At 42.8% G+C, this 25,111-nt stretch overlaps 1 protein-coding gene across 1 annotated transcript in view; it reads right to left on the reverse strand.

Annotated features, from left to right (window-relative positions):
• Positions 1-16,455, reverse strand: part of IL4I1 (interleukin 4 induced 1) — a 28,938-nt gene extending 12,483 nt beyond the window's left edge. Inside the window, exons 1-4 of the mRNA XM_063437085.1 lie at positions 16,367-16,455; positions 11,777-12,003; positions 1,072-1,181; positions 58-259 (exon numbers count right to left, since the gene is read on the reverse strand). Of these exons, the coding sequence (XP_063293155.1) occupies positions 58-259; positions 1,072-1,181; positions 11,777-12,003; positions 16,367-16,379 (552 nt within the window). The 5' untranslated portion in view covers positions 16,380-16,455. The remainder of the gene's footprint in view (positions 1-57; positions 260-1,071; positions 1,182-11,776; positions 12,004-16,366) is intronic.
• Positions 16,456-25,111: the final 8,656 nt, after the last annotated feature.

Genomic DNA, 25,111 nt, shown 5'->3' on the forward strand with positions numbered 1-25,111 from the left:
AAAGTTTAATTGAAATGTATTTTTGGTATTTAAGATAGTTTAATCACTGGTACAAACCTTTTGCACAGACTCTGCATATAAGGAGCTTACGGATTGTCCTTCTTCTGAAGGGGTAAGGTCAAAATCAAACAAGTTTGGCTTTTTCATGACATCTTTCTGGGTGCGCCTTATATTGTTAAACATATAAATATTGTCCTCGTCTGATGTAATAAAGGGATTCGTTTTTAATCCAAACTGTTTAACATATGAAAGTACAATCCTGTAAATGCGGATTCATAATTAATAAAATGTAATTGAATTGTATTCTATTTATAGTTTTAATGTATCTATTTATATTAAATATGCATCCGTATGCCACTTTTTATGGAGAAGAAGAGTGGAATAGGATGTAGACTAAAGAAAATGACTTTAAAAAGACTAGGAAGTAAGAGAGTAGAATATATCAAAGGCAAAATGGAGCATTAAGTGGTAGATTTATTAAAGGAACGCTCCAGGTACAGTAACCACTACAGCATTTCATAGTGGTTATGGTACCAGGAGCTCCCTGGCGCCACCCATTGTAAGTAGTCAAACCATTTTAGAATGTATTTTTTTTTTTTTAGCATGGCATCCGCCAGTTGCTGCTGCCCTACTTCTTCAAGTCCAATGAGTCTAGGATTTTTTAAGCAGCAGTTTTCAGTAACTGAGTAGCTAATTCCCAACTACAGCTCTTGTCTGCCTACTACAGCCCCTAATCCCCCCCCATTACAGCTTATAACCCCTCATTACTGCCTCTATACCACATTACAGCCCCATAACCCCCACACTACGCCCCCTTTCCCACACCACAGCCCCTAGATCACATTACAGCTCCTGTTCCCAAATTGTAGCATCTATCCCCAGAATACAGACCCTCCCCTCCCCTCCCCCCCATTATAGCTTCTATTTTGTTTTTGTATTATTTGTTTTAATACAAACTGGACATGAAGATTAAGCTGCAAGGGCTAGGACAATGAGAAAAAATGAAACAGATTGAGCTTTAACAGAAAATGCAAAGGGTGAAAAAAGCTTATACATTGTAAGATTTGTTACCTGTGGGAAGTTGGCAAACGCATGGGCCCCAATTCTGCGTACCATCCCTCTGGATCTCTGTATGTCTCAATACGTCCTCCAACACGACTATTGGCTTCCAGCACGGTGACCTCATATAGAAAAAAACAAAAAAACGTAACATATACACTCGCACGCTGAGAATATCATTTTTATTTCAGTTAAAGGGGCACTCCAAGCACTATAACTACTACAGCTCATTGCAGTGGCTATTGTGCAAAGAGATTTAAGTGATGTCTCCCCAGTCTGTGTCAAACTTTAAGTTTAACAAAAAGTTATCTTTTAGCACTTGAAGTTCAGCCCTTCTGCAACCACACAGGTGATGAGTAAGTTTGACAAGCTACATGAGAGAAAATAGCTTGTTACATGTGATATAAAGTGAAAAAACATAGCTTGATAACATAGTTCTATCTTGATGTAGTTGAACAGGACCAGTTTTACATTTCTGTTGCCCTTTAACATCAAACTCCTCTGTCTAGAAATGAAATATTGACATGGGTTATTCACTAATGTTTGACTTCGAAATGTGCTGTGTATACTTGAGAATTCACAATTTAGGGGATATTTGGGTTTTCATTATGGGGAAAGACAGGCGTAGTTTGTAGGATTTTAGAAAGATATCTTGTAACGTCCCGCCCAATTTGTCTGCTATTGTTCTCCTAAAAAAAACAACATTCTATTCATGAATGTCACAGGTAAAAGGAGTTGTTTTTAATGGCTAATAAAGAGGTTTTGGTCAGATATGCACTGTATATAAATGCGTGAGCTGTTTATCAAAATAATTACATTTTGCTAACTTAACAGACTAGCTCTGGGAGAGAGGAAGAAAAGCTAAAGAAATCTAACTAGTAAAAAGAGAAACAAACTACAAAAAAAGATGTGGATACGTACAAAAAATCTATAATGCCAAAATTGCTTTCACAACTTGGGGTTATGAAATATAATGTGATTTCCTAATATAGTCTCACCTCAATATAATGCCATGCCCAACAAGGAAAGGGTGTTTCTGTACTGTGTTATCATTTCCTGAAATCTCATGCTACCTCCTAAGCCGATGTACATTTCAGAATATAAACCTGTGCATTTCCATAATCGAGTTAACAACCTAATAAATGTCATAGGGATTAAAAGACATTGCAGCATAATACATTTTCCCATTAAGATTTGAATACATTCTGTAATAGTGCACATTCATCTAGGAGTGTAAGGAAGAACTGACAATGTTCTATTTTTGACGTGTTACTGTTTATTAGGCCAGTAAACATAATAAATGTGTGTGTATATCTATATATATATATATATAAATCCTAGTTCCCCGCACTCAATTTAACCGGCCTTGTTTCTTGCCTCGGTGCAAAACTCCAGCCACTCTATATAATCCACAAAGAGTGCACTCAAAGGACTGAAACGTCGACTTTATATGCATTTATTTGCTTAAATAAATCACTTACTTGAATTTAAAGTCCTTTGAGTGCACTCTTTGTGGATTATATATATATATATATATGTGTAAATCCAAATAGATGGCCGCACTCACGGTTTAAAAGTCCAAAGTTTAATGGAAAAAAGATTAAAACATCAAAAGATCAACGTTTCAGTCTTGTCAGACTTTCATTAGGATCATAAATTTACTATGACATACCCACTTGTTTTATATACATTATAACATTAATCCAATTAAGCAAATTAGTAAATTAAGAAAATAGCTTACCCTAAGTGTGAACCGCCGTGTTGCCGGCGTCCCTCAGTGCTCAGTGCGCATGTTCAAACAAACTCCGCCCCCTCTAGTGACGTCATCGCATGATGACGTGTGCCGTTCGTTACCATAGCGACGCATGTAACTAATGCGCCGCTATGGACACCAGAAAACAGAACGGACATTAAGATAACTTGGCAGTTTGGAATGTGCACCACTAAAACAATGTCTATGGATGTGAATATCACACAATAGATGAAATACTGTGTTGTTGTGTGTACTCAGCCAAATAATATAACTGGCTGAAAATATTAAGTGAAAGTCTGATAGGAACAATTATGACTATGTGTCAAAGTTGTAAAGTGTATAATATAACTATGTGAAGAATTATCAACATACTTTGCTATTAAGTGACTAAAAGGTCGAAGTGCAAAAGTTCCCTTGATAAAGTGCCATTGAAAATTAAAGTGCATAGTGTGTGTCAAATGTGCCAATGTAATAATTAAAGTGACATGTGACCAATAAAGTGCCTAAACATATAGAACATTTGCTTGTATATTACTGACACTAAATTAAAAAATGTTATTTTAAAAGACAAATCACATATACTATAGATAACAAACACATTAGCATAGTATTTTCATATTCATTACTCATGTTGAGACACATTAAGTTTATGAGCCTTAAATATAGTATAATAGCAAATAATGATGCATTGCTGATACTTATAATTAGAACATATTACCTATAATTACTATATTGGCTGCCACAATGGTGGCCAGTGTCTTCAAAATGTGTTAATTAAACATAAAAACGAAAATTAAAAAATAATAATGGTCCTAGCTGGAGTGATACACCCAATACTTATTGGGTACACTTACAATAACTGAACAGCATACTGGGTACTGGAACTTAAATACATAGGGTATCCTAGTATTCTACTGTGCAAAAACTACTTATTAGTATTAAAACAATATAGTGGAAGACAACTCAATACAATAGATGGTAATCATGTCCTGGGACCAGGGGCGTACCTAGAGCATTTGGCACCCGGGGCGGACCCTGAGTGTGGCACCCCCCCCCCCCATAATAAAAATGTAAGAAAACACCCACAATTTTTTGCTTTCCTATGGACTGTTTAAATGTGCGCGCAGCTCTTGCCGCGCATGTGGATTCGGCTCCACTCGGGAGCTGACGTCGGCGGGGGAGAAGAGGTCACCCCTTAAAACCCATTCAGCCACTTACCTTTCTCCAACATCGGGCTCCCTCGGCGCTGGTGACCTCTCCTCCCCCTGCCGACGTTAGATCCGAATGCGCATGCGCGGCAAGAGCCGCATGTGCATTCAAACTGCCCATAGGAAAGCATTACTCAATGCTTTCCTATGGACGTCCAGGGTCTTCTCACGGTGAGTTTTACAGTGAGAATTGCGGAAGCGCCTCTAGCGGCTGTCAGTGAGACAGCCACTAGAGGCTGGATTAACCCTCAGTGAAACATATGTTTTCAGCTGCAGGGTTAAAACTAGAGGGACCTGGCACCCATACCACTTTATTGAGCGGATCCTTAGAAATAGCATAGGAAAGGGATTTGAGTTCAAAAGATGTAGCGGCTAGGACAGAGGTTTTGTAGAAGGGGGCCAGGGCAGGGGTTTTGTATAAATGCGCCATTTTTGTAGAAGGGGGAAGACCAGTGCTTTTGTAGAAAGGGGCTGGTGAGAAACTTCTAGAAAACTCCTCCCCTGCCCCTTTCTACAAAGCCCCTGGTCTCGCCCCTTCTAGAAAACCCCTGCCCTTCGCCCTTCATATAAAAACCCTGCACACTGATCACATAAATTTCATACACTCCCTACACTAAAAATACCTCCACCCCGATCACATAAATTTCATACACTCCCTACACATAAAAAACCCTGCACATCCCCCTTAATTAAAAAAAAAAGCTGCACACCCCCTTAAAAAAACCAAAAACCTGCACAACCCTCCTTAATTAAAAAAAATCCTGCAAACCCTTAATAAAAACCCTGCACACCCCCTTAATAAAAAACAAAAACTTTCACAACCCCCCTAACAAAAAACATGCACACCCCCCTTAATAAAAACCCTGCACACCCCCTTAATAAAAACAAAAATCTGCAGTGCACATCCTCCCTTAATAAATAAAATACTGCAACCCCCTTAATAAAAAAAAACCTGCACCCCCCTTTAATTAAACATACCCACTCTAAATAAACTTCCCCCGTGCTGCACCCCCTTTAATTAATCCACATCCCCTTTAATTAATCCACCCCCTCTTTAATTAATCCACCCCCTCTTTAATTAATCCACCCCCTCTTTAATTAATCCACAACCCCTCTTTAATTAATCCACAACCCCTCTTTAATTAATCCACAACCCCTCTTTAATTAATCCACCCCCTCTAATTAATCCACCCCCTCTAATTAATCCACCCTCCCTCTAATTAATCCACCCCCCCTAATTAATCCACCTCCCTTTAATTAATCCACCCCCTTTAATTCACCCCCCTCTAATTAATCCACCCCCTCTAATTAATCCACCCCCTCTAATTAATCCACCCTCCCTTTAATTAATCCACCCCCTCTAATTAATCCACCCCCTCTAATTAATCCACCCCCTCTAATTAATCAACCCCCTCTAATTAATCCACCCCCTTTAATTAATCCACCCTCCCTTTAATTAATCCACCCTCCCTTTAATTAATCCACCCCCCTCTAATTAATCCACTCCCCTCTAATTAATCCATCCCCTCTAATTAATCCACCCCCCTTTAATTATTTCAGCCCCTCTAATTAATCCACCCCCTCTAATTAATCCACCCCCTCTAATTAATCCACCCCCCTTTAATTATTTCAGCCCCTCTAATTAATACACCCCCTCTAATTAATACATCCCCTCTAATTAATACATCCCCCTCTAATTAATACACCCCCTCTAATTAATACACCCCCCTTAATTAATACACCCCCTCTAATTAATCCACCCCCTCTAATTAATACACCCCCCTCTAATTAATACACCCCCTCTAATTAATACACCCCCCTCTAATTAATCCACCCCCTCTAATTAATCCACCCCCTCTAATTAATCCACCCCCTCTAATTAATCCATCCCCTCTAATTAATCCACCCCCTTTAATTAATCCACCCCCCTCTAATTAATCCACCCCCCTCTAATTAATCCATCCCCTCTAATTAATCCACCCCCCTCTAATTAATCCACCCCCCTCTAATTAATCCACCCCCCTTTAATTATTTCAGCCCCTCTAATTAATCCACCCCCTCTAATTAATCCACCCCCCTTTAATTATTTCAGCCCCTCTAATTAATACACCCCCTCTAATTAATACATCCCCTCTAATTAATACATCCCCCTCTAATTAATACACCCCCTCTAATTAATCCACCCCCCTTAATTAATACACCCCCTCTAATTAATCCACCCCCTCTAATTAATCCACCCCCTCTAATTAATAAACCCCCCTCTAATTAATCCACCCCCTCTAATTAATACACCCCCTCTAATTAATCCACCCCCTCTAATTAATACACCCCCCTCTAATACACCCCCCTCTAATTAATACACCCCCCTCTAATTAATACATCCCCCTCTAATTAATACACCCCCCCTCTAATTAATACATCCCCCTCTAATTAATACAACCCCCTCTAATTAATACACCCCCCCTTTAATTAATACACCCCCCCCCTCTAGTTAATACACCCCCCCTTTAATTAATTCAGCCCCAGACATAAAATAACTACTTTATACTTACATTTTGATGATGCCTTGCTTGCCCGCCGAGTCTGACCACTGGGTGCCTCACCGCCCGGAAATGGATCCTTCCGCTGAAGATCCGTGAAGGCGGACTGACGGCACTGCGCACGTCGTCATCACGTTGCGCGACGCCGCGGCCCGCAACGCTCCTCCTCCTCATAAAGAAGGAAGTCCCGCCGGTGTTTGGCCGCAAAGGTGCTGCGGCTGTGCGCAGCGTAATGATGGGGGGTGACACATGACACTGGAAGTCATGGCACCCCCCTAGTCAGTGGCACCCGGGGCGGGCCGCCCCCCCCGCCCCCCCCTTAGTACGCCACTGCCTGGGACAACCCCACGATATTCATAAAAAGGAATGAAAAGAAATATGCTCATTTAGGCCTTTTGGAGAGACTGTGTCCAATTCGTAAATCCAGAAAGTTTCTCTGTTCAAAAGGGCTTTACCTCGATCCCCTGCCCTGTTGGATAGTGGGATATGGTCAATAGCCACAAACTTCAACGCGTATAGAGGATGTTTAAATTCCAAAAAATGTTTGGCTACTGGTTTATCGGTAGATCCATCTCTGTACGCCAATCTAATACTGGACCTGTGTCCCCTAATTCTCTCACACAATGCGGTTTCAGTCTTGCCAACGTACACTAGGCCACATGGACATGTCAACTTGTATACGACGTGAGTTGTTTTACATGTGATGGTCATCTTAATGGTGTACTGCTTATTTGTGTGCGGGTGGGAGAACGTTTTTGATGGCATCATATGGCCACATGTGACGCACCCTAAACAGCGAACACAGCCTCGATTTTGGGCAGTAGGCTTATCCATATAACTTGAAATAGGGTCCGTGTGGACTAGCAGATCTTTTAAATTCTTGTTCCTTTTGAAACACATCAATGGTTTTTCATGGAAGACCTTGGGGAGGGTGTCGTCCGCAGCCAAAATTCTCCAATTTTTTCTGATAGTCGAAGAAATAGATGTAGTGGACTGATGATACGTAGTTGGAAAAAACAGTTTCTGTACTGCTTTACTTTTGGACTTTTCTTCTTTAAGCTCTCGAGGGTTTCTCGCTTCTTTTAAGGCTTCATCAAGGGTAGAGCGCTTGTATCCACGTTCCAGAAATTTATCATAGGGTATCCTAGTATCTGTCGTTTCTAACAGCTGTCTTTCTCTGGTAGTATCGTTAGAGTTATTGCGCATGACCCTCAGAAACTGTGCCTTAGGGAGGGACTTGATGAGGGTTTGTGGATGTGCACTTTGTGCATGTAACAATGTGTTACAGTCCATCGTTTTGGTATACAGGCTATAATCCAGCCTATTGACCCCGACAGATAGTTCCACGTCTAAATAGTGAACCTTCTCAGAACTGATGTGTTTTCTTGTGTCCATAGCGATGCATTAGTTACATGCGTCACTATGGTAACGAACGACACACGTCATCACGCAATGACGTCACTAGAGGGGGCGGAGTTTGTTTGAACATGCGCACTGAGCACTGAGGGACGCCGGCAACACGGCGGTTCACACTTAGGGTAAGCTATTTTCTTAATTTACTAATTTGCTTAATTGGATTAATGTTATAATGTATATAAAACAAGTGGGTATGTCATAGTAAATGTATGATCCTAATGAAAGTCTGACAAGACTGAAACATTGATCTTTTGATGTTTTAATCGTTTTTCCATTAAACTTTAGACTTTTAAACCGTGAATGCGGCCATCTATTTGGATTTACTTGGATATTGAAGCTATCTTTGGCTGGCACCCGGCCATTAAGGGATATTGGAGCGTGAGTGCAGGAGCTATTTTGTTTTTTGTATATATATATATATATATATATAACAAATTTGTTTAGATTTGTTTTTTCATTTTCTAATTACAAACAAATTTGTATAAAATTTCTTACCTATTGACGAAGCCTGAAAATTGGTGCCGCCATTTTGAAAAATGAATGGGTCTACATGCTTGCACTTTAAGCATTTCAACTTTCTTTTCTCATCATGTATTTTGTTAGATATGTTCTTTTAAGTCTAGAATTATGGATCCCCCCTTTTTTTTCCTTTCTGGTAGCCAATAGAGACATGCTTTCGTCCAAATGAAAACCAAAACGACAATCTTTTACATTGTCCGAGAAAAGGGACCGTATCTAGGCAGGCCCGTCGCTAACAGACAGGCAAAACAAGCAATTGCTTGGGGCCCCAAGCTGGCCCGGGGCCCCAAGCAGAGCCGGTGCTTGTTTTGCTTCCTTTAAGGCTGCAGCCGCCTGAGCGCTCTATAGAGAGCCTCAGGCGGCTGCAGCACTCCTGGTTACCTCTCCTCCTCTACCTCCTGCCTGTCACTCAGTCCGGCCGGGTACCGCGCGGTACAGGAACAGGGGATTCAGTTTCCTGTTCCCGGCCGGACTGACATGAAGTGTACACTGAGTGCTCACTTCCTTTTAGTCCGGCCGCGGCCGGGAACAGGAAACTGTCTGAATCTCCTGACCTGTACCACGCGGTCCCCGGCCGCACTGAGTGACAGCCAGGACTGGAGGTAGAGAGCGAGGAGCTCGGCCACGCTACAGGGTCCAGGGAAGGGAGGAGGACTGAATTACCTATGGTAGGGTAGGGTCGGAGTAGGAAAAAAAAAAACCAGGGAGGGGGAGAGTAAGTAGGACACAGGGAGGGGGAGGGGGAAGTAAGAAGGACACGGGGAGGGGGGACTAAGAAGGACATGGGGTAGTGGAATAAGAAGGGAGGGGGGAAGTAAGAAGGACATGGGGTGGGGGAATAAGAAGGACACAGGGAGGGGGGAGTAAGAAGGACAGGGGGAGGGGGGACTAAGAAGGACATGGGGTAGTGGAATAAGAAGGGAGGGGGGGAAGTAAGAAGGACATGGGGTGGGGGAATAAGAAGGACACAGGGAGGGGGGAGTAAGAAGGACACGGGGAGGGGGGACTAAGAAGGACATGGGGTAGTGGAATAAGAAGGGAGGGGGGGAAGTAAGAAGGACATGGGGTGGGGGAATAAGAAGGACACAGTGAGTGGGGAGTAAGAAGGACAGGGGGAGGGGGGAGTAAGAAGGACAGGGGGAGGGGGGAGTAAGAAGGACAGGGGAAGGGGGGACTAAGAAGGACATGGGTAGTGGAATAAGAAGGGAGGGGGGAGGTAAGAAGGACATGGGGTGGGGGAATAAGAAGGACACAGGGAGGGGGGGAGTAAGAAGGACAGGGGGAGGGGGGGACTAAGAAGGACATGGGGTAGTGGAATAAGAAGGGAGGGGGGGGAAGTAAGAAGGACATGGGGTGGGGGAATAAGAAGGACACAGGGAGGGGGAGTAAGAAGGACAGGGGGAGGGGGGACTAAGAAGGACATGGGGTAGTGGAATAAGAAGGGAGGGGGGGAGTAAGAAGGGCATGGGGTGGGGGAATAAGAAGGACACAGGGAGGGGGGAGTAAGAAGGACAGGGGGAGGGGGGACTAAGAAGGACATGGGGTAGTGGAATAACATAAGAAGGGGGGGAGTAAGAAGGACATGGGGTGGGGGAATAAGAAGGACACAGGGAGGGGAGGGGGGACTAAGAAGGACATGGGGTAGTGGAATAAGAAGGGAGGGGGAGTAAGAAGCACACGGGGAGGGGAATAAGAAGGACACAGGGAGGGGGGAGTAAGAAGGAGGGGGAGTAAGAAGGACAGGGGGAGGGGGGACTAAGAAGGACATGGGGTAGTGGAATAACATAAGAAGGGGGGGAGTAAGAAGGACATGGGGTGGGGGAATAAGAAGGACACAGGGAGGGGGGAGTAAGAAGGAGGGGGAGTAAGAAGGACAGGGGGAGGGGGGACTAAGAAGGACATGGGGTAGTGGAATAACATAAGAAGGGAGGGGGGGAGTAAGAAGGACATGGGGTGGGGGAATAAGAAGGACACAGGGAGGGGAGGGGGGACTAAGAAGGACATGGGGTAGTGGAATAAGAAGGGAGGGGGAGTAAGAAGCACACGGGGAGGGGAATAAGAAGGACACAGGCTTTGCGTGCGTAAGGTGGGGAGGGCGTGGAGGGGGGGGGGGCCTCCATGTCTATTTTGCTTGGGGCCCCCAAATTCCTTCAAACGGCCCTGTATCTAGGTACTTATACTACAATGCACTGCTTAAAGTGCTCCTTTAACAATGATCTATGAAGAATCAACATATTACAAAGTGCTTTACAAGACATGACTTCAATAAAATATTTTTGACAGGGATGTACAAAGGAAAGTTCCTAAAAAACACCAATAATTTTCATTGCAGGGTTAAAAGCACAGTGACACTGCACATGGACCACTTTATTGAAATTACCTGAGATGTTTACATTGCAGGGTTAAAAGCACAGGGACACGGCACCCGGACCACTTCAATGACATGAGATGTTTTGCAGACATTACAGGGTTAAGTCAAGGATGACAACCACTAAAGGTGCTTCCACAGGACTGTGTAAAGCATACTTGACACTGAATCCCCATAGGAAAGCATTGATTCAATGTCTTTCTATAAGGAAGCTTGAATGCTCACAGGATGCTTGTCCGTTATGTGCATATGCAAATATATATTTTTTCAATGCTTCTCTATGAGAGGCGTTGGATTGGACATTGATAAGGAGGCCATACGTCTCTATGATGTTGCAGGAGAAGGAGAGATGAGCAGAGGCAAGGGATCTGCAGTACTGGAAAAAAATGCAATTATAATTTTATTTTTAATTTTTAGTCCAAATTCCCTGTTTTATTAGGGAAATTGCTGGGGAGTTTGTCTTTGAGATGAATTTGAAATTACGCAAATGTTGTGTTGATTAGTGAAAGTCCTGTGCCATTCGCAAAAATCGTTTTGACATCAGAATGTAATTATATTAACTTAAACACTTGAAACAAATACAGAACTATATATATATATATATATAAAACACACACAGAGTATACAGCTGTCTTCACTGAATTTAAAATAATTCTAAATTGTCGTCATGAACACCAAATCCATTCTTATTGTTTTGCAATATATTGTGTTCAACCCTTCATCAGTTGTTTTAATTTGGTATTACAATGTTCCCTTTGCTAATTTGCATAGTGCCATTTGAGAATCGTATGTGTTTGATCTTCTGTGAAATAGGTTGTCTCTCTAATAACACAATAATTAAGCATTACTCATCACACATGTAACGTAACACAATGGTATGGCCCAATGGTGGAGGCATGGTTCTCATACTTACAGAGTGACCCACATCAAGCAAAGCTTTGGCTGCACTCATTCCAGCCATCCCTGCACCAACTATTACAATGTGTTTGCGGTGAGAAGATTTGGATTTGGTCCTTGGCAATCCATTGGTGGCAATGTCAAGCAACTCTTCGTATTCGGGATCTACAATGCAATCCTGCAGTTCACCCAAATCACACCTTGAACCATATATTGCTGCTAAGAGTACTAGTGAGGTATATACTGTGGAAGAATACAGCAGTGTTAATTAAAATAATAAAACAATATTATTATTATTATAAACTGTTCTAAATTATTTTTTCTGTTCTATAAACCATTGAGAATCCAAGTGCAATCTTGGTTTTAAAGACTAGAATGCTAAGGTACAAATGACAGAGAATGTTGAAAGGCGGTGGCTCAAAGAAAGTGGTCCACACTAGTAACTGTCCCCATGCTTGACACAAGAAATGTGAGAGAGTCAGGGTCATCTTAACTGCATTATAGGCCCCTGGGCAAAGCAGTGCCTACACAACTACTCACATGAATAAAAATGCTAATTATCGATACAATTAAAGGGACTCTCCAGTGACAGGAAAACAAACCCATTTTTTTGGCACTGCAGCACCCTGCAATGTCCCCTCCCTCCCACCCCCATGTTGCTGAAAACCCCTTCAGTGACTTACCTGAATCCAGCGCTGATGTCCCTTGGCGCTGGGTCAGGCTCTGCCCACGCTCCTCCCCCGCCGACGTCAGCCGGCGGGGGAGACCCAATGCGCATGCATGGCAACGGCCATGCACGCGCATTAGACCTCCCCATAGGAAAGCATTATTCAATGCTTTCCTATGGGGACTCAGGCGACGCTGGACGTCCAGCGTCATTTAAAACACTTTTCGTAGAGGAGGACTTAACCCTGCAAGGTAATTATTGCAGTTACACTTGCAAGATTAAGGGTAATGGGAGTTGGCACCCAGACCACTCCAATGGGCAGAAGTGGTCTGGGTGCCTGGAGTGTCCCTTTAAGCTTATATTTATTGGTACCTCAGACAAAATCAGTATTTAAATATTAAAAAAACATGCTGTATAGCAGATATTAATCTATACAAACGTTTGGACAATATAGCATGAGCTACTGACATGAACTGTTAAAAATGTGAGAAAAACCTTATAGCTTCGTGTCTTGAAAAAATGATGTGTGGTCATTTTGTCTTGCTCCAGGGATATTCCAAAATCTCATCGCAAGAGGTAAAATATTTTGTCGGATATATTCTTACAAATGTACCCATTCAAACATTATTCTTGATTATACCAAGAAAAAAATAAAACCAACACAAATGTATTTATATACGTTCATTTTTTATATGTGTTAATTTCTAAAGGGCAGCTTTTTTAACCCGGTGTTCAACAAAAGAGATGCTTATCTGAAGTCTTCAGCAAACAACACTATTTTAGTAACGCAGTGATTTTATTGTTCATCACATTTCTAAGATTCTCAGACTGCTTTAATACTCTGTGTATAGGTCAGTCTTTTAAGCCCGAGAGATTGATTTTCATTATTTTGTGATATTGAATCTCACACGTTCTTTATTTAGTTGGCCAATGGTATTCTCTGTGATTGAGTTTCAAAAGACCCAATAGGCGATTAAGTATAGACAAAGAAGTATAATAAAAACATAGAAAGGAACAATGACTTTTAAACAGCAGTAAACTGCTCAATACAGCAAGCCACTTAAAGCAAAACTGTCATAATTTTTGTGATAACTGAAAATAGATTACATGTTTTATATTCCTATTGTATATTACCGGTATTTGTATTGAATGCACATAAGTAAATATATTTTCAGAGCATTTGCTGACTTACCCTTGTTCTGTGGGGGAAGCCATCTTTAACCCTGTTTGGTTGCAAGCATTACGTATTTTCTAAGATCATGCACAATTGTAATGGCTGAATTACCCCAGAGCGCACTTTTGAAATGCATAGCACAAGATGGCAGGATTTTGGGAACGGAGCCTGACTGCCATGCTGATCAGTTGCACTTTGATAGAGCTCTGTGGAATTAAGCTATAATTTGCAGTTTTTAACAACTTTTTACACATGATTTTCAGCATACAAGATGCTGGAAATGCCCTTTAATCCTACAAGCTCATTGATTGAGATATTTTACGAATATTCTGGACAAACTCCTGCAGGGGGCTCAAGCCTCAGCTTTTTGGAGAAAATTAGGCTGACAGCAGCAGCTGGAAGAAAACGAAAAACAGGTAGCAAGATCAGACTAGATCACCGTGCCTCGACAGGAGAGCGTAAGTCTGGACTCGCTATCCTGTGTACCGCAAGGAGACTCCAGGGGTCTCCGGGGGCTTTACCCCTAAATAGGACAAAACAAACAAAAGAAAGAGATGCTGGGGGGTCTCAATATAGAACAAAACCTGAGACCCTGTGCATCACCTGGATATAGAAATAGCCATATATAGAACAATAGTGGATAGCTCAATAACCCCCAAAGAGAAAGGGGGGGGGGGGGCTAGGAATAAATAAACAAAGTATATACAAAATACCAAATCCCTTCTCTACCACAATACTTGGTATAGGGAACAACTGTACTGCTAAATGAGCTTAGAGGGATCCAGGATGTAGATAGTACAAAAAAAATAAAGTTTTATTAAGAATGGCTTCATCCAAAGTATCCTTCCCCCTAGTGTCCCTATAACCACACAACCCTCTGCTAGATGCAGGGTTGGAACCTTAAGAGTATCTACCAAAATTCCAGGCAAGAGTGTATAGGTCCCAAACCTACCCCCCTGTGGAGTCCTAATATAGAGACTCCAAATAGGGGCTAGAGATCCTGGGTAAAAGATATATATATGTATACACCAGGAGTCCTGATAATACAGGTAGGGAACTAGATAGAAAACAGGGAGAGAGAAGTATAAGTGAAATAAGGGGTCAGTTACAAATGTACTGACAATAACTTTATAAAGCCTCTCTCCCTGTAAAACTAACTAGACAGATAAAGTATAGGAAAGGGAAAATCAATAGTATAAAATTAGAGCATCTTCAAAGTGCTCCACACCCATATTGTCAAGTGTCCATGTTAGAATAAAGAAATAGAAACAAAAAACGTCCGACGCGCGTTTAGGTGCTTAGGTATTGCACCTGCTTAGGTATTGCACCTGACGCGCAAGGTCAGGTGCAATACCTAAGCACCGAAACGCGCGTTGGACGTTTTTTGTTTCTATTTCTTTGTTCTAACATGGACACTTGACACTATGGGTGTGGAGCACTTTGAAGATGCTCTAATTTTATACTATTGATTTTCCCTTTCCTATACTTTATCTGTCTAGTTAGTTTTACAGGGAGAGAGGCTTTATAAAGTTATTGTCAGTACATTTGTAACTGACCCCTTATTTCACTTATACTTCTCTCTCCCTGTTTTCTATCTAGTTCCCTACCTGTATTATCAGGACTCCTGGTGTATACATATATATATATATCTTTTACCCAGGATCTCTAGCCCCTATCTGGAGTCTCTATATTAGGACTCCACAGGGGGGTAGGTTTGGGACCTATACACTTTTGCCTGGAATTTTGGTAGATACTCTTAAGGTTCCAACCCTGCATCTAGCAGAGGGTTGTGTGGTTATAGGGACACTAGGGGAGGATACTTTGGATGAAGCCATTCTTATTAAAACTTTATTTTTTTGTACTATCTACATCCTGGATCCCTCTAAGCTCATTTAGCAGTACAGTTGTTCCCTATACCAAGTATTGTGGTACGACTAGAAAGGAAAATAATAATAATAATAATCAACCTTTTCAAGCACATTATAATTTATTTTTCCTCAACTGGTGCATTTATATCTATCCATTTCTTAAGTGTAGATCTTTATGCACTATTGCCACTACGTAAAAAAGCGTAGTTGCCTGGTTTTGGTATAATGAATTATTGTTCACTGCGTTTGCTATTTTATGTTTTCATATACTTAAACTGCTCTCTGTGATCATATCGATGCACAACAAAAATAAATAAAATAGTTATGAGAAAAAAAAATATTACAAAAAAAAAAACATATCAGAATTTGCGAATGCACAATAACTTTTGATTATAATTTATAGTACAGTAACCTGTGTTTCGGACCAAAGAACAGTCAAAGTTGGAAGCCCCCCTTACAGCAAGCGTATGCCAGGAGGCATTACCTTCCCAGTGAAATGAAATCCCCCAGCATTCATTTTAGAATATGTTAAGTATCTCCATACTAATTAAACATAATTAAATTTATATTTAAAAAATGTTAAAAACCCTTAAAAAATACAAAATATAAGCATGCTAAGTTTTGATTAGCTTTGGCAGTAAGCCTAGAAGTGACATTGTCCAATATCTTGCAATTTTATACAATAGTATTACTTTTATATTTCAACTTGCAAACATATCTATCAGTCTTTCATTCCTTCTTGTCCGCTATCAGTTTCACTGCTACTCTAAGTATCCTTTGTGGTAAAATACATAATCATGTTTAAAGATTTAAAAGCTGAAGTCTAAATAAGACAGAAGTTCGCAAAATCTCCAAATTAGATGTGAAAGAAATTAGTGAAAACATGTATATACTTACTGAAGGTGTCCATAGCTGCTTGCAAGTGCAGAAGTACAAATGTGCATCATTTTAATGTCCCGAATATTTATAATTCATCTTGCCTAATGGGAGGAGGAGTGTTTTACGAAGAAAACCTGTCAATAAACCAGTCTCAGAGGGTGTGCCATTCTTTTTCTTTAAAAATAAAATGTCACAACAATTATGTTCTAGAGAAACGACCGTGTAAAAATTAAGAATAGATTACACTGACCTGAGGCTATACATACAATATATAAAGAGAGAGATTTGGTCTACACCAGTTATTTCATCATATTAGGGAGAGTTTCTGGCCTTGGCTTTTCCAGAGCGGTCAACTCACAGTTTTGGGATGTATAATATATGAACATAGTAATGAGTAAAATACAGTAGTAGGAATGACTAAAGGTAAAAAGTCAAACGAATACTGGTTAGACTAGTTACATCGGGCAGGGCTGCAGGTCTCAATTAATACATTTCTTACCTATTAATATGCGTATTGAGAGTGCTTGTGCTAGGGTTGTAGACATTAAACTAATTTATGCATGTGAGTGTTATAGTTTGGTTCTACAGTTCTTTTATATTTGAATGAATTTAATGTTAAAACTTTTATATTGCATGTGCAAAAATGGTCTGTGTGTGTTAAAATAGCTTACATTTTTCTTTTAAATTCCTTATTTAAGAGAGCATGCTGACAGAGGTACACAGAAAGAGCAAAAGTGGCAATGTACATTCAATCGGTTGTAACAAAGATTGGTACAATACTTTTTTTTTTTAATTCTTTATTTATTGCGTGCAAAGAGATAACATCCACAACAGCTGCAGCAAACAGAGATATAACAAGATGTACAGGGTTATGGCATTCGCATGTGTTGCACATTTTTAAATTATATATCATGCAGACTAAAACAATATAAGTTTAGTGCCAATGAGTAAAACTTTTATAGCTATTCTATGCATGCTTAGTTGAGCAGTGGTTGTATGATTATTTAGTTACAGGCTTATGCAGAATAAGAATATCAACCTTAATAAACTCAAAAGAAAACTGAGAATGACACTGAGAGTGACACTGAGAGTTACCATAAAGGGTATCTAGTGCTCTGCGAGGCTTCTAGTTATATATGAGTATCAGCCGCTTAAAGGACCACTCTAGGCACCCAGACCACTTCAGCTTAATGAGGTGGTCTGGGTGCCAGGTCCTTCTAGGGTTAACCCATTTTTTCAGAAACATAGCAGTTTCAGAGAAACTGCTATGTTTATGAATGGGTTAAGCCTTCCCCCTATGTCCTCTAGTGGCTGTCTCATTGACAGCCGCTAGAGGCGCTTGCGTGTTTCTCACTGTGATTTTCACAGTGAGAGCACGCCAGCGCAGTGGCGGATCCAGGGGGGGGGCAACGGGGCAATTGCCCCCCCCGAGATTCTCCCCTGCCGGCTAATGCAGGGCTGACATTGCCCAAGTGCCAGCCCTGCATTGTGCCTGCAGACCGGGGAGGGAGATCAGTGATCTCCCTCCCCGGTCCGCAGGCACATTGCTGACAGCCGACCGGCAGGGGAGGGAGAGAGGACCCGGGAGCTGGGAGTTACCAGCAGCTCCTCCGGGTCCTCCTCTCGCGAGATTTGGAGCGTTGCCGCGGTTACCACGGCAACGCTCCAAATCTCGCGAGAGTGAACTCTAGCCCTGGAGCGCGGGCTAGAGTTCAGTCCTACCACTGGGACCACCAATGAACCCCACTGGGACCACCATGGAACGAAAGATGTCCCCCCTCCTCCCAGTAAAGGTAAGAAGGGAGGGGGGACATAACATTTATTTAATTTAAAAAAAAAAAACACACACACATTAAAAGAAAAATCCTTCTTATCACACAGACACACATTGCCCCTGCCCCCCATACACACACACATTGCCCCTGCCCCCCATATATACACACATTGCCCCTGCCCCCCATACACACACACACACACACACACATTGCCCCTGCCCCCCATACACACACACATTGCCCCTGCCCCCCATACACACACACACACACACACACACATTGCCCCTGCCCCCCATACACACACACATTGCCCCTGCCCCCATATACACACACATTGCCCTTGCCCCCATATACACACACATTGCCCCTGCCCCCCATACACACACATTGCCCCTGCCCCCCATACACACACATTGCCCCTGCCCCCATATACACACACATTGCCCCTGCCCCCCATACACACACATTGCCCCTGCCCCCCATACACACACATTGCCCCTGCCCCCCATACACACACATTGCCCCTGCCCCCCATACACACACATTGCCCCTGCCCCCATATACACACACATTGCCCCTGCCCCCCATACACACACACATTGCCCCTGCCCCCCATACACACACACATTGCCCCTGCCCCCCATACACACACACATTGCCCCTGCCCCCCATACACACACATTGCCCCTGCCCCCCATACACACACACACATTGCCCCTGCCCCCCATACACACACACACACACACACACACACATTGCCCCTGCCCCCCATACACACACACACACACACACATTGCCCCTGCCCCCCATATACACACACACACACACACACACATTGCCCCTGCCCCCCATATACACAAACACATTGCCCCTATATACACATACACTGCCCCCATACACACACACTGCCCCCATACACACACATTGCCCCTGCCCCCCATACACACACACACATTGCCCATGCCCCCCATACACACACACACGCACATTGCCCCTGCCCCCCATATACACACACACATTGCCCCCATATACACATACACTGCCCCCATACACACACATTGCCCCTGCCCCCCATACACACACACACATTGCCCCTGCCCCCCATACACACACACACACACACATTGCCCATGCCCCCCATACACACACACACACACACATTGCCCATGCCCCCCATACACACACACACACACATTGCCCCTGCCCCCCATATACACACACACACATTGCCCCTGCCCCCCATATACACACACACATTGCCCCCATATACACATACACTGCCCCCATACACACACATTGCCCCTACATACACACACTGCCCCCACACACATACATTGCCCCACACATACACTGCAATACACACACACACACACACACTGTAACTGTCACACACACATACTGATCCACACACCTTCACACACACACTGCTAATACACTGTCCCCCTTACACACACACACACACTGCACCCCTCACACATTGCACCACTCACACATACCACTGCTCCTCTGCCCTACTACAGCCCCATTTCCCAGACGACCTCAGGTAAGTTGTCAAACCGTTCTTAAACAGTTTGACTACTTACTCTGGGAGGGGGTCTTGGCATTATTGGCACTATAACCACTACACTGAGCTGTAGTGGTTATTGTGTCTGGATTATTTATTTAAATAATCTACAAGTGCCCCTCCCGAGATCAGGCTCTGGATCCGCCACTGCGCCAGCGTCCATAGGAAAGCATTGTGAATGCTTTCCTATGTGACCGGCTGAATGCGCGCGCAGCTCTTGCCGCGCGTGCGCATTCAGCCGACGGGGAGGAGAAGAGGAGGATCGGAGGAGGAGAGCAGGAGGAGATCTCTCCGCCCAGCGCTGGAAAAAGGTAAGTTTTTACCCCTTTCCCCTTTCCAGAGCCGGGCGGGAAGGGGTCCCTGAGGGTGGGGGCACCCTCAGGGCACTCTAGTGCCAGGAAAACGAGTATGCTTTCCTGGCACTAGAGTGGTCCTTTAAGTACTCCTGCAGCAGTGCTGTAGTCAAATTCCTTGTGTTCCACGTTGATTGCTGAACAGCTGAGGTCAGTGGCGTACTAAGGGGGGGCGGGGGGGGGGGCGGCTCGCCCCGGGTGCCACTGACTAGGGGGGTGCCATGACGTCCGGTGTCATGTGTCACCCCCCGGCCCCCATCATTACGCTGCGCACAGCCGCAGCACCTTTGCGGCCCGGCAGGACTTACATGGATGAGAAGGGGAGGAGTGTTGCGGGCCGCGGCGTCGCGCAACGTGATGACGTCGTGCGCAGCGCCGTCAGCCCGCCTTCACGGATCTTCAGCGGAAGGATCCGGGCGGTGAGGGACCCAGTCGGTCAAGGCATCAATAAAATGTATGTAGTAATTTTATGTGATGGGGCTAAATTAATTAAAGGGGGGGGGGGTGGATAATGGATTAAAGAATTAAAGGGGAGGGAGGTTTAATTAAGGGGTGTGTGTATTAATTAAGGGGGGGTGTATTAATTAAGGGGGGAGTGAGTATTAATTAAGGGGGTGTATTAATTAAGGGGGGTGTATTAATTAAGGTTTGAGTGAGTATTAATTAAGGGGGGTGTATTAATTAAGGGGGTGTATTAAGGGGGGAGTGAGTATTAATTAAGGGGGGTGTATTAATTAAGGGGGGAGTGAGTATTAAGGGGGGTGTATTAATTAAGGGGGGTGTATTAATTAAGGGGGTGTATTGATTAATTAAGGGGGGAGTATTAATTAAGGAGGGTGTGGATTAATTAAGGGGGGTGTATTAATTAAGGGGGTGTGGATTAATTAAGGGGGGTGTATTAATTAAGGGGGAGTGAGTATTAATTAAGGGGGTGTATTAATTAAGGGGGGTGTATTAATTAAGGGGGTGTATTAGTTAAGGGGGGTGTATTAATTAAGGGGCGTGTATTGATTAATTAAGGGGGGAGTATTAATTAAGGGGGGGAGTGAGTATTAATTAAGGGGGGTGTGGATTAAGGGGGGTTAATTAAGGGGGGTGTATTAATTAAGGGGGGTGTGGATTAATTAAGGGGAGAGTGAGTATTAATTAAGGGTGGTGTATTAAGGGGGAGTGAGGATTAATTAAGGGGTGAGTGGATTAATTAAGGGGTGAGTGGATTAATTAAGGGGGTGTAATAATTAAGGGGTGTGTGGATTAAGGGGGTATACTAATTAAGGGTGTGTGGATTAATTAAGGGGGGTGGAGTAATTAAGGGGGGTGTATTAAGGGGGAGTGAGGATTAATTAAGGGGGTGTATTAATTAAGGGGTGTGTGGATTAATTAAGGGGGTGTATTAATTAAGGGGTGTGTGTATTAATTAAGGGGGTGTATTAATTAAGGGGGAGTGAGGATTAATTAAGGGGTGTGTATTAATTAAGGGGGGGTGAGGATTTATTAAGGGGGGTGTATTAATTAAGGGGGGTGTGGATTAATTAAAGGGGGCTGTGGATTAAAGAATTAAAGGGGGAGGTTTAAATAATGGGGGTGCAGGGTTTTTTGATTAAGGGGGTTGCAGTATTCTATTTATTAAGGGAGGATGTGCACTGCAGATTTTTGTTTTTTGTTAAGGGGGTGTGCAGGGTTTTTATAAGGGGGGTGTGCAGGTTTTTTGTTATTAATTAAGGGGTTGTGTACGTTTTTGTTTTTTATTAAGGGGGTGTGCAGGGTTTTTATTAAGGGGGTGTGCAGGATTTTTATGTGTAGGGAGTGAATGAAATTTATGTGATCGGGGTGCAGGGTTTTTATATGAAGGGCGAGACAAGGGGCTTTGTAGAAAGGGGCGGGGCAGGGCAGGAGTTTTCTAGAAGGTTCTCACCAGCCCCTTTCTACAAAAGCACTGGTATTGAAAATAGGTACGCCCCTGGCTGAGGTACTTGGACAGGAGTGTATTTGGACTTATATGTCTGCTGGTATCAGTCTCCGGTAGGAAATGAGGCTTGCGTCCCATGTCCGTTATTCCTCCATTTTTATACAGGGCAGAGTCTCAGTGTAGTCTACATCAACTATGTAATTTTCCATAGGAGTTTTGCCATGGATCCCCCTCCGGCATTGCACAGTCTAGGTGTTAGTCCCCTTGAAACAACTTTTCCATCACTATTGTGGCCAGAAAGAATCCCTGTGGGTTTTAAAAATCGCCTGCCCACTGAAGTCTATGGCGGTTCGCCCGTTCGCGAACATTTGCGGAAGTTCGCGTTCGCCATTCGCGAACCGAACATTTTATGTTCGTGACATCACTACTTACAACCTTCCAATACGTTTCCCAAGGTTGCCAACTTTGTAAAGACCTGTAGTGGAATTGCGGACCTTAGCTGTGAACTTGCCCATTAAGTAATTGTGTTTTATTTTCATTACTATCATTCTCAGGAATGTAAACCTCTAACCAAACATGAGCCAATGCCCTTCTAGCAGCAAGAATAATTTTGTTAAATAACTATTGTTCATGAGACGTGATGTAATAAACTTACCTCGTCCTTACACCCGCGCTGCTCCCATCATTGGGCCGCTCGAGCAGAACTTTCCACATGGCCATGCTGCTCTCCTCCTCAAGTCACGCGGAAAAAAACACTCCACGCAGCCACGAGTCGCAGAGATGACAAGGTCCGATCAGAATTTGTGTTAGCCTATATAATGCTAATTTGGGCCCTTATTCATGCCCTATTGTGGTTTCTGCCTTCATATTCTGTTATTGACCTTGGCTTTTATTTGACTTTGTGCATTTCTGGTAGCCTGACCCAGCTTGTTTATTGACTTCATTTTTGAAATCCTGACTTGGCTTGTATATTCATATATCCGAATTTTTATTATCCTGACCTTGGCTATTTCTGACCTTGTCTTTATCTTTATTAACATTAGGTCTGGCCACTCTAAGGCCCGTAATATGTCTATATTAGAACCGCTATTTGTGAGATTTTCCATTTCCTGTTAGGGTATGACCCATGACACGTGAGCCCTACTATGGGTTGTGCTATTAGAAAGTACCATGGGTCTAGTTCAACAGGTCCATGAAAAATGGATGTCAACAAATCTTTTCCCTGCATCCAAAATTGTTGGACCTTAGTGAAAACATGTATATACTAACTGAAGGTGTCCATAGCTGCTTGCAAGTGCAGAAGTACAAATGTGCATCATTTTAATGTCCCGAATATTTATAATTCATCTTGCCTAATGGGAGGAGGAGTGTTTTACGAAGAAAACCTGTCAATAAACCAGTCTCAGAGGGTGTGCCATTCTTTTTCTTTAAAAATAAAATGTCACAACAATTATGTTCTAGAGAAACGACCGTGTAAAAATTAAGAATAGATTACACTGACCTGAGGCTATACATACAATATATAAAGAGAGAGATTTGGTCTACACCAGTTATTTCATCATATTAGGGAGAGTTTCTGGCCTTGGCTTTTCCAGAGCGGTCAACTCACAGTTTTGGGATGTATAATATATGAACATAGTAATGAGTAAAATACAGTAGTAGGAATGACTAAAGGTAAAAAGTCAAACGAATACTGGTTAGACTAGTTACATCGGGCAGGGCTGCAGGTCTCAATTAATACATTTCTTACCTATTAATATGCGTATTGAGAGTGCTTGTGCTAGGGTTGTAGACATTAAACTAATTTATGCATGTAAGTGTTATAGTTTGGTTCTACAGTTCTTTTATATTTGAATGAATTTAATGTTAAAACTTTTATATTGCATGTGCAAAAATGGTCTGTGTGTGTTAAAATAGCTTACATTTTTCTTTTAAATTCCTTATTTAAGAGAGCATGCTGACAGAGGTACACAGAAAGAGCAAAAGTGGCAATGTACATTCAATCGGTTGTAACAAAGATTGGTACAATACTTTTTTTTTTTGAATTCTTTATTTATTGCGTGCAAAGAGATAACATCCACAACAGCTGCAGCAAACAGAGATATAACAAGATGTACAGGGTTATGGCATTCGCATGTGTTGCACATTTTTAAATTATATTTCATGCAGACTAAAACAATATAAGTTTAGTGCCAATGAGTAAAACTTTTATAGCTATTCTATGCATGCTTAGTTGAGCAGTGGTTGTATGATTATTTAGTTACAGGCTTATGCAGAATAAGAATATCAACCTTAATAAACTCAAAAGAAAACTGAGAATGACACTGAGAGTGACACTGAGAGTTACCATAAAGGGTATCTAGTGCTCTGCGAGGCTTCTAGTTATATATGAGTATCAGCCGCTTAAGTACTCCTGCAGCAGTGCTGTAGTCAAATTCCTTGTGTTCCACGTTGATTGCTGAACAGCTGAGGTCAGTGGCTGTAGCAAACCTAGCCACTTCTGAACTACACTCAGTACAGGTTGTCCGTAGGCTGAAGATATACTGTGTAACGTTAAATGTATATGTATTGTCCTATGCCCGTTCGCATGCTGGCAGCCGTATGCTGCCAGCATACAAAGCATTCATACGACGAAACACGGCTATCCTGGCCGTTCGCCGTACGAATGTGGACTCCCCAGGTAGACCACACATTCACAGGTCGTGTGGCACCAATTAACCGATTGCAACATTGTTGCAATCGGTAATTAAGGGCTCTCCTAGGTGGCCGTCGTTCGACTACCGACCATGCGGCGGTCGGCCATCTTGGATCCTTTGTCTCTGCAGCGGTGTTCGGTCGTCGAGAGCCTGGAACTGAAAACGGCTACTCAATGATCCGAACACCGCTGGACTTCCAGAGCGTTCGGGAGTTCCGCGTTCGGTACATTATGTGTCCCGTACTTATTCGGTACTTTTAAACCCACTTTAATGTTTAACTGTATTATGTGCGGCGTTCGGTCAATTCAGCTGGGATCAGAGCGGTATTCTCACAAAGTGTGCACTCCGACCCCAGCTATCTGAATATTGTGTGAATTATATATTTTAAAGTCAATTGTCGGTTTTGCTGCACGAGGAGATAATCCACTTAATCGTCCATTTTAGTGGGAGTATCCTTCTCGTGCAG

Source organism: Pelobates fuscus, chromosome 11 (genome assembly GCF_036172605.1).
Source record: "Pelobates fuscus isolate aPelFus1 chromosome 11, aPelFus1.pri, whole genome shotgun sequence".
NCBI classification, from domain to species: Eukaryota; Metazoa; Chordata; class Amphibia; order Anura; family Pelobatidae; genus Pelobates; species Pelobates fuscus.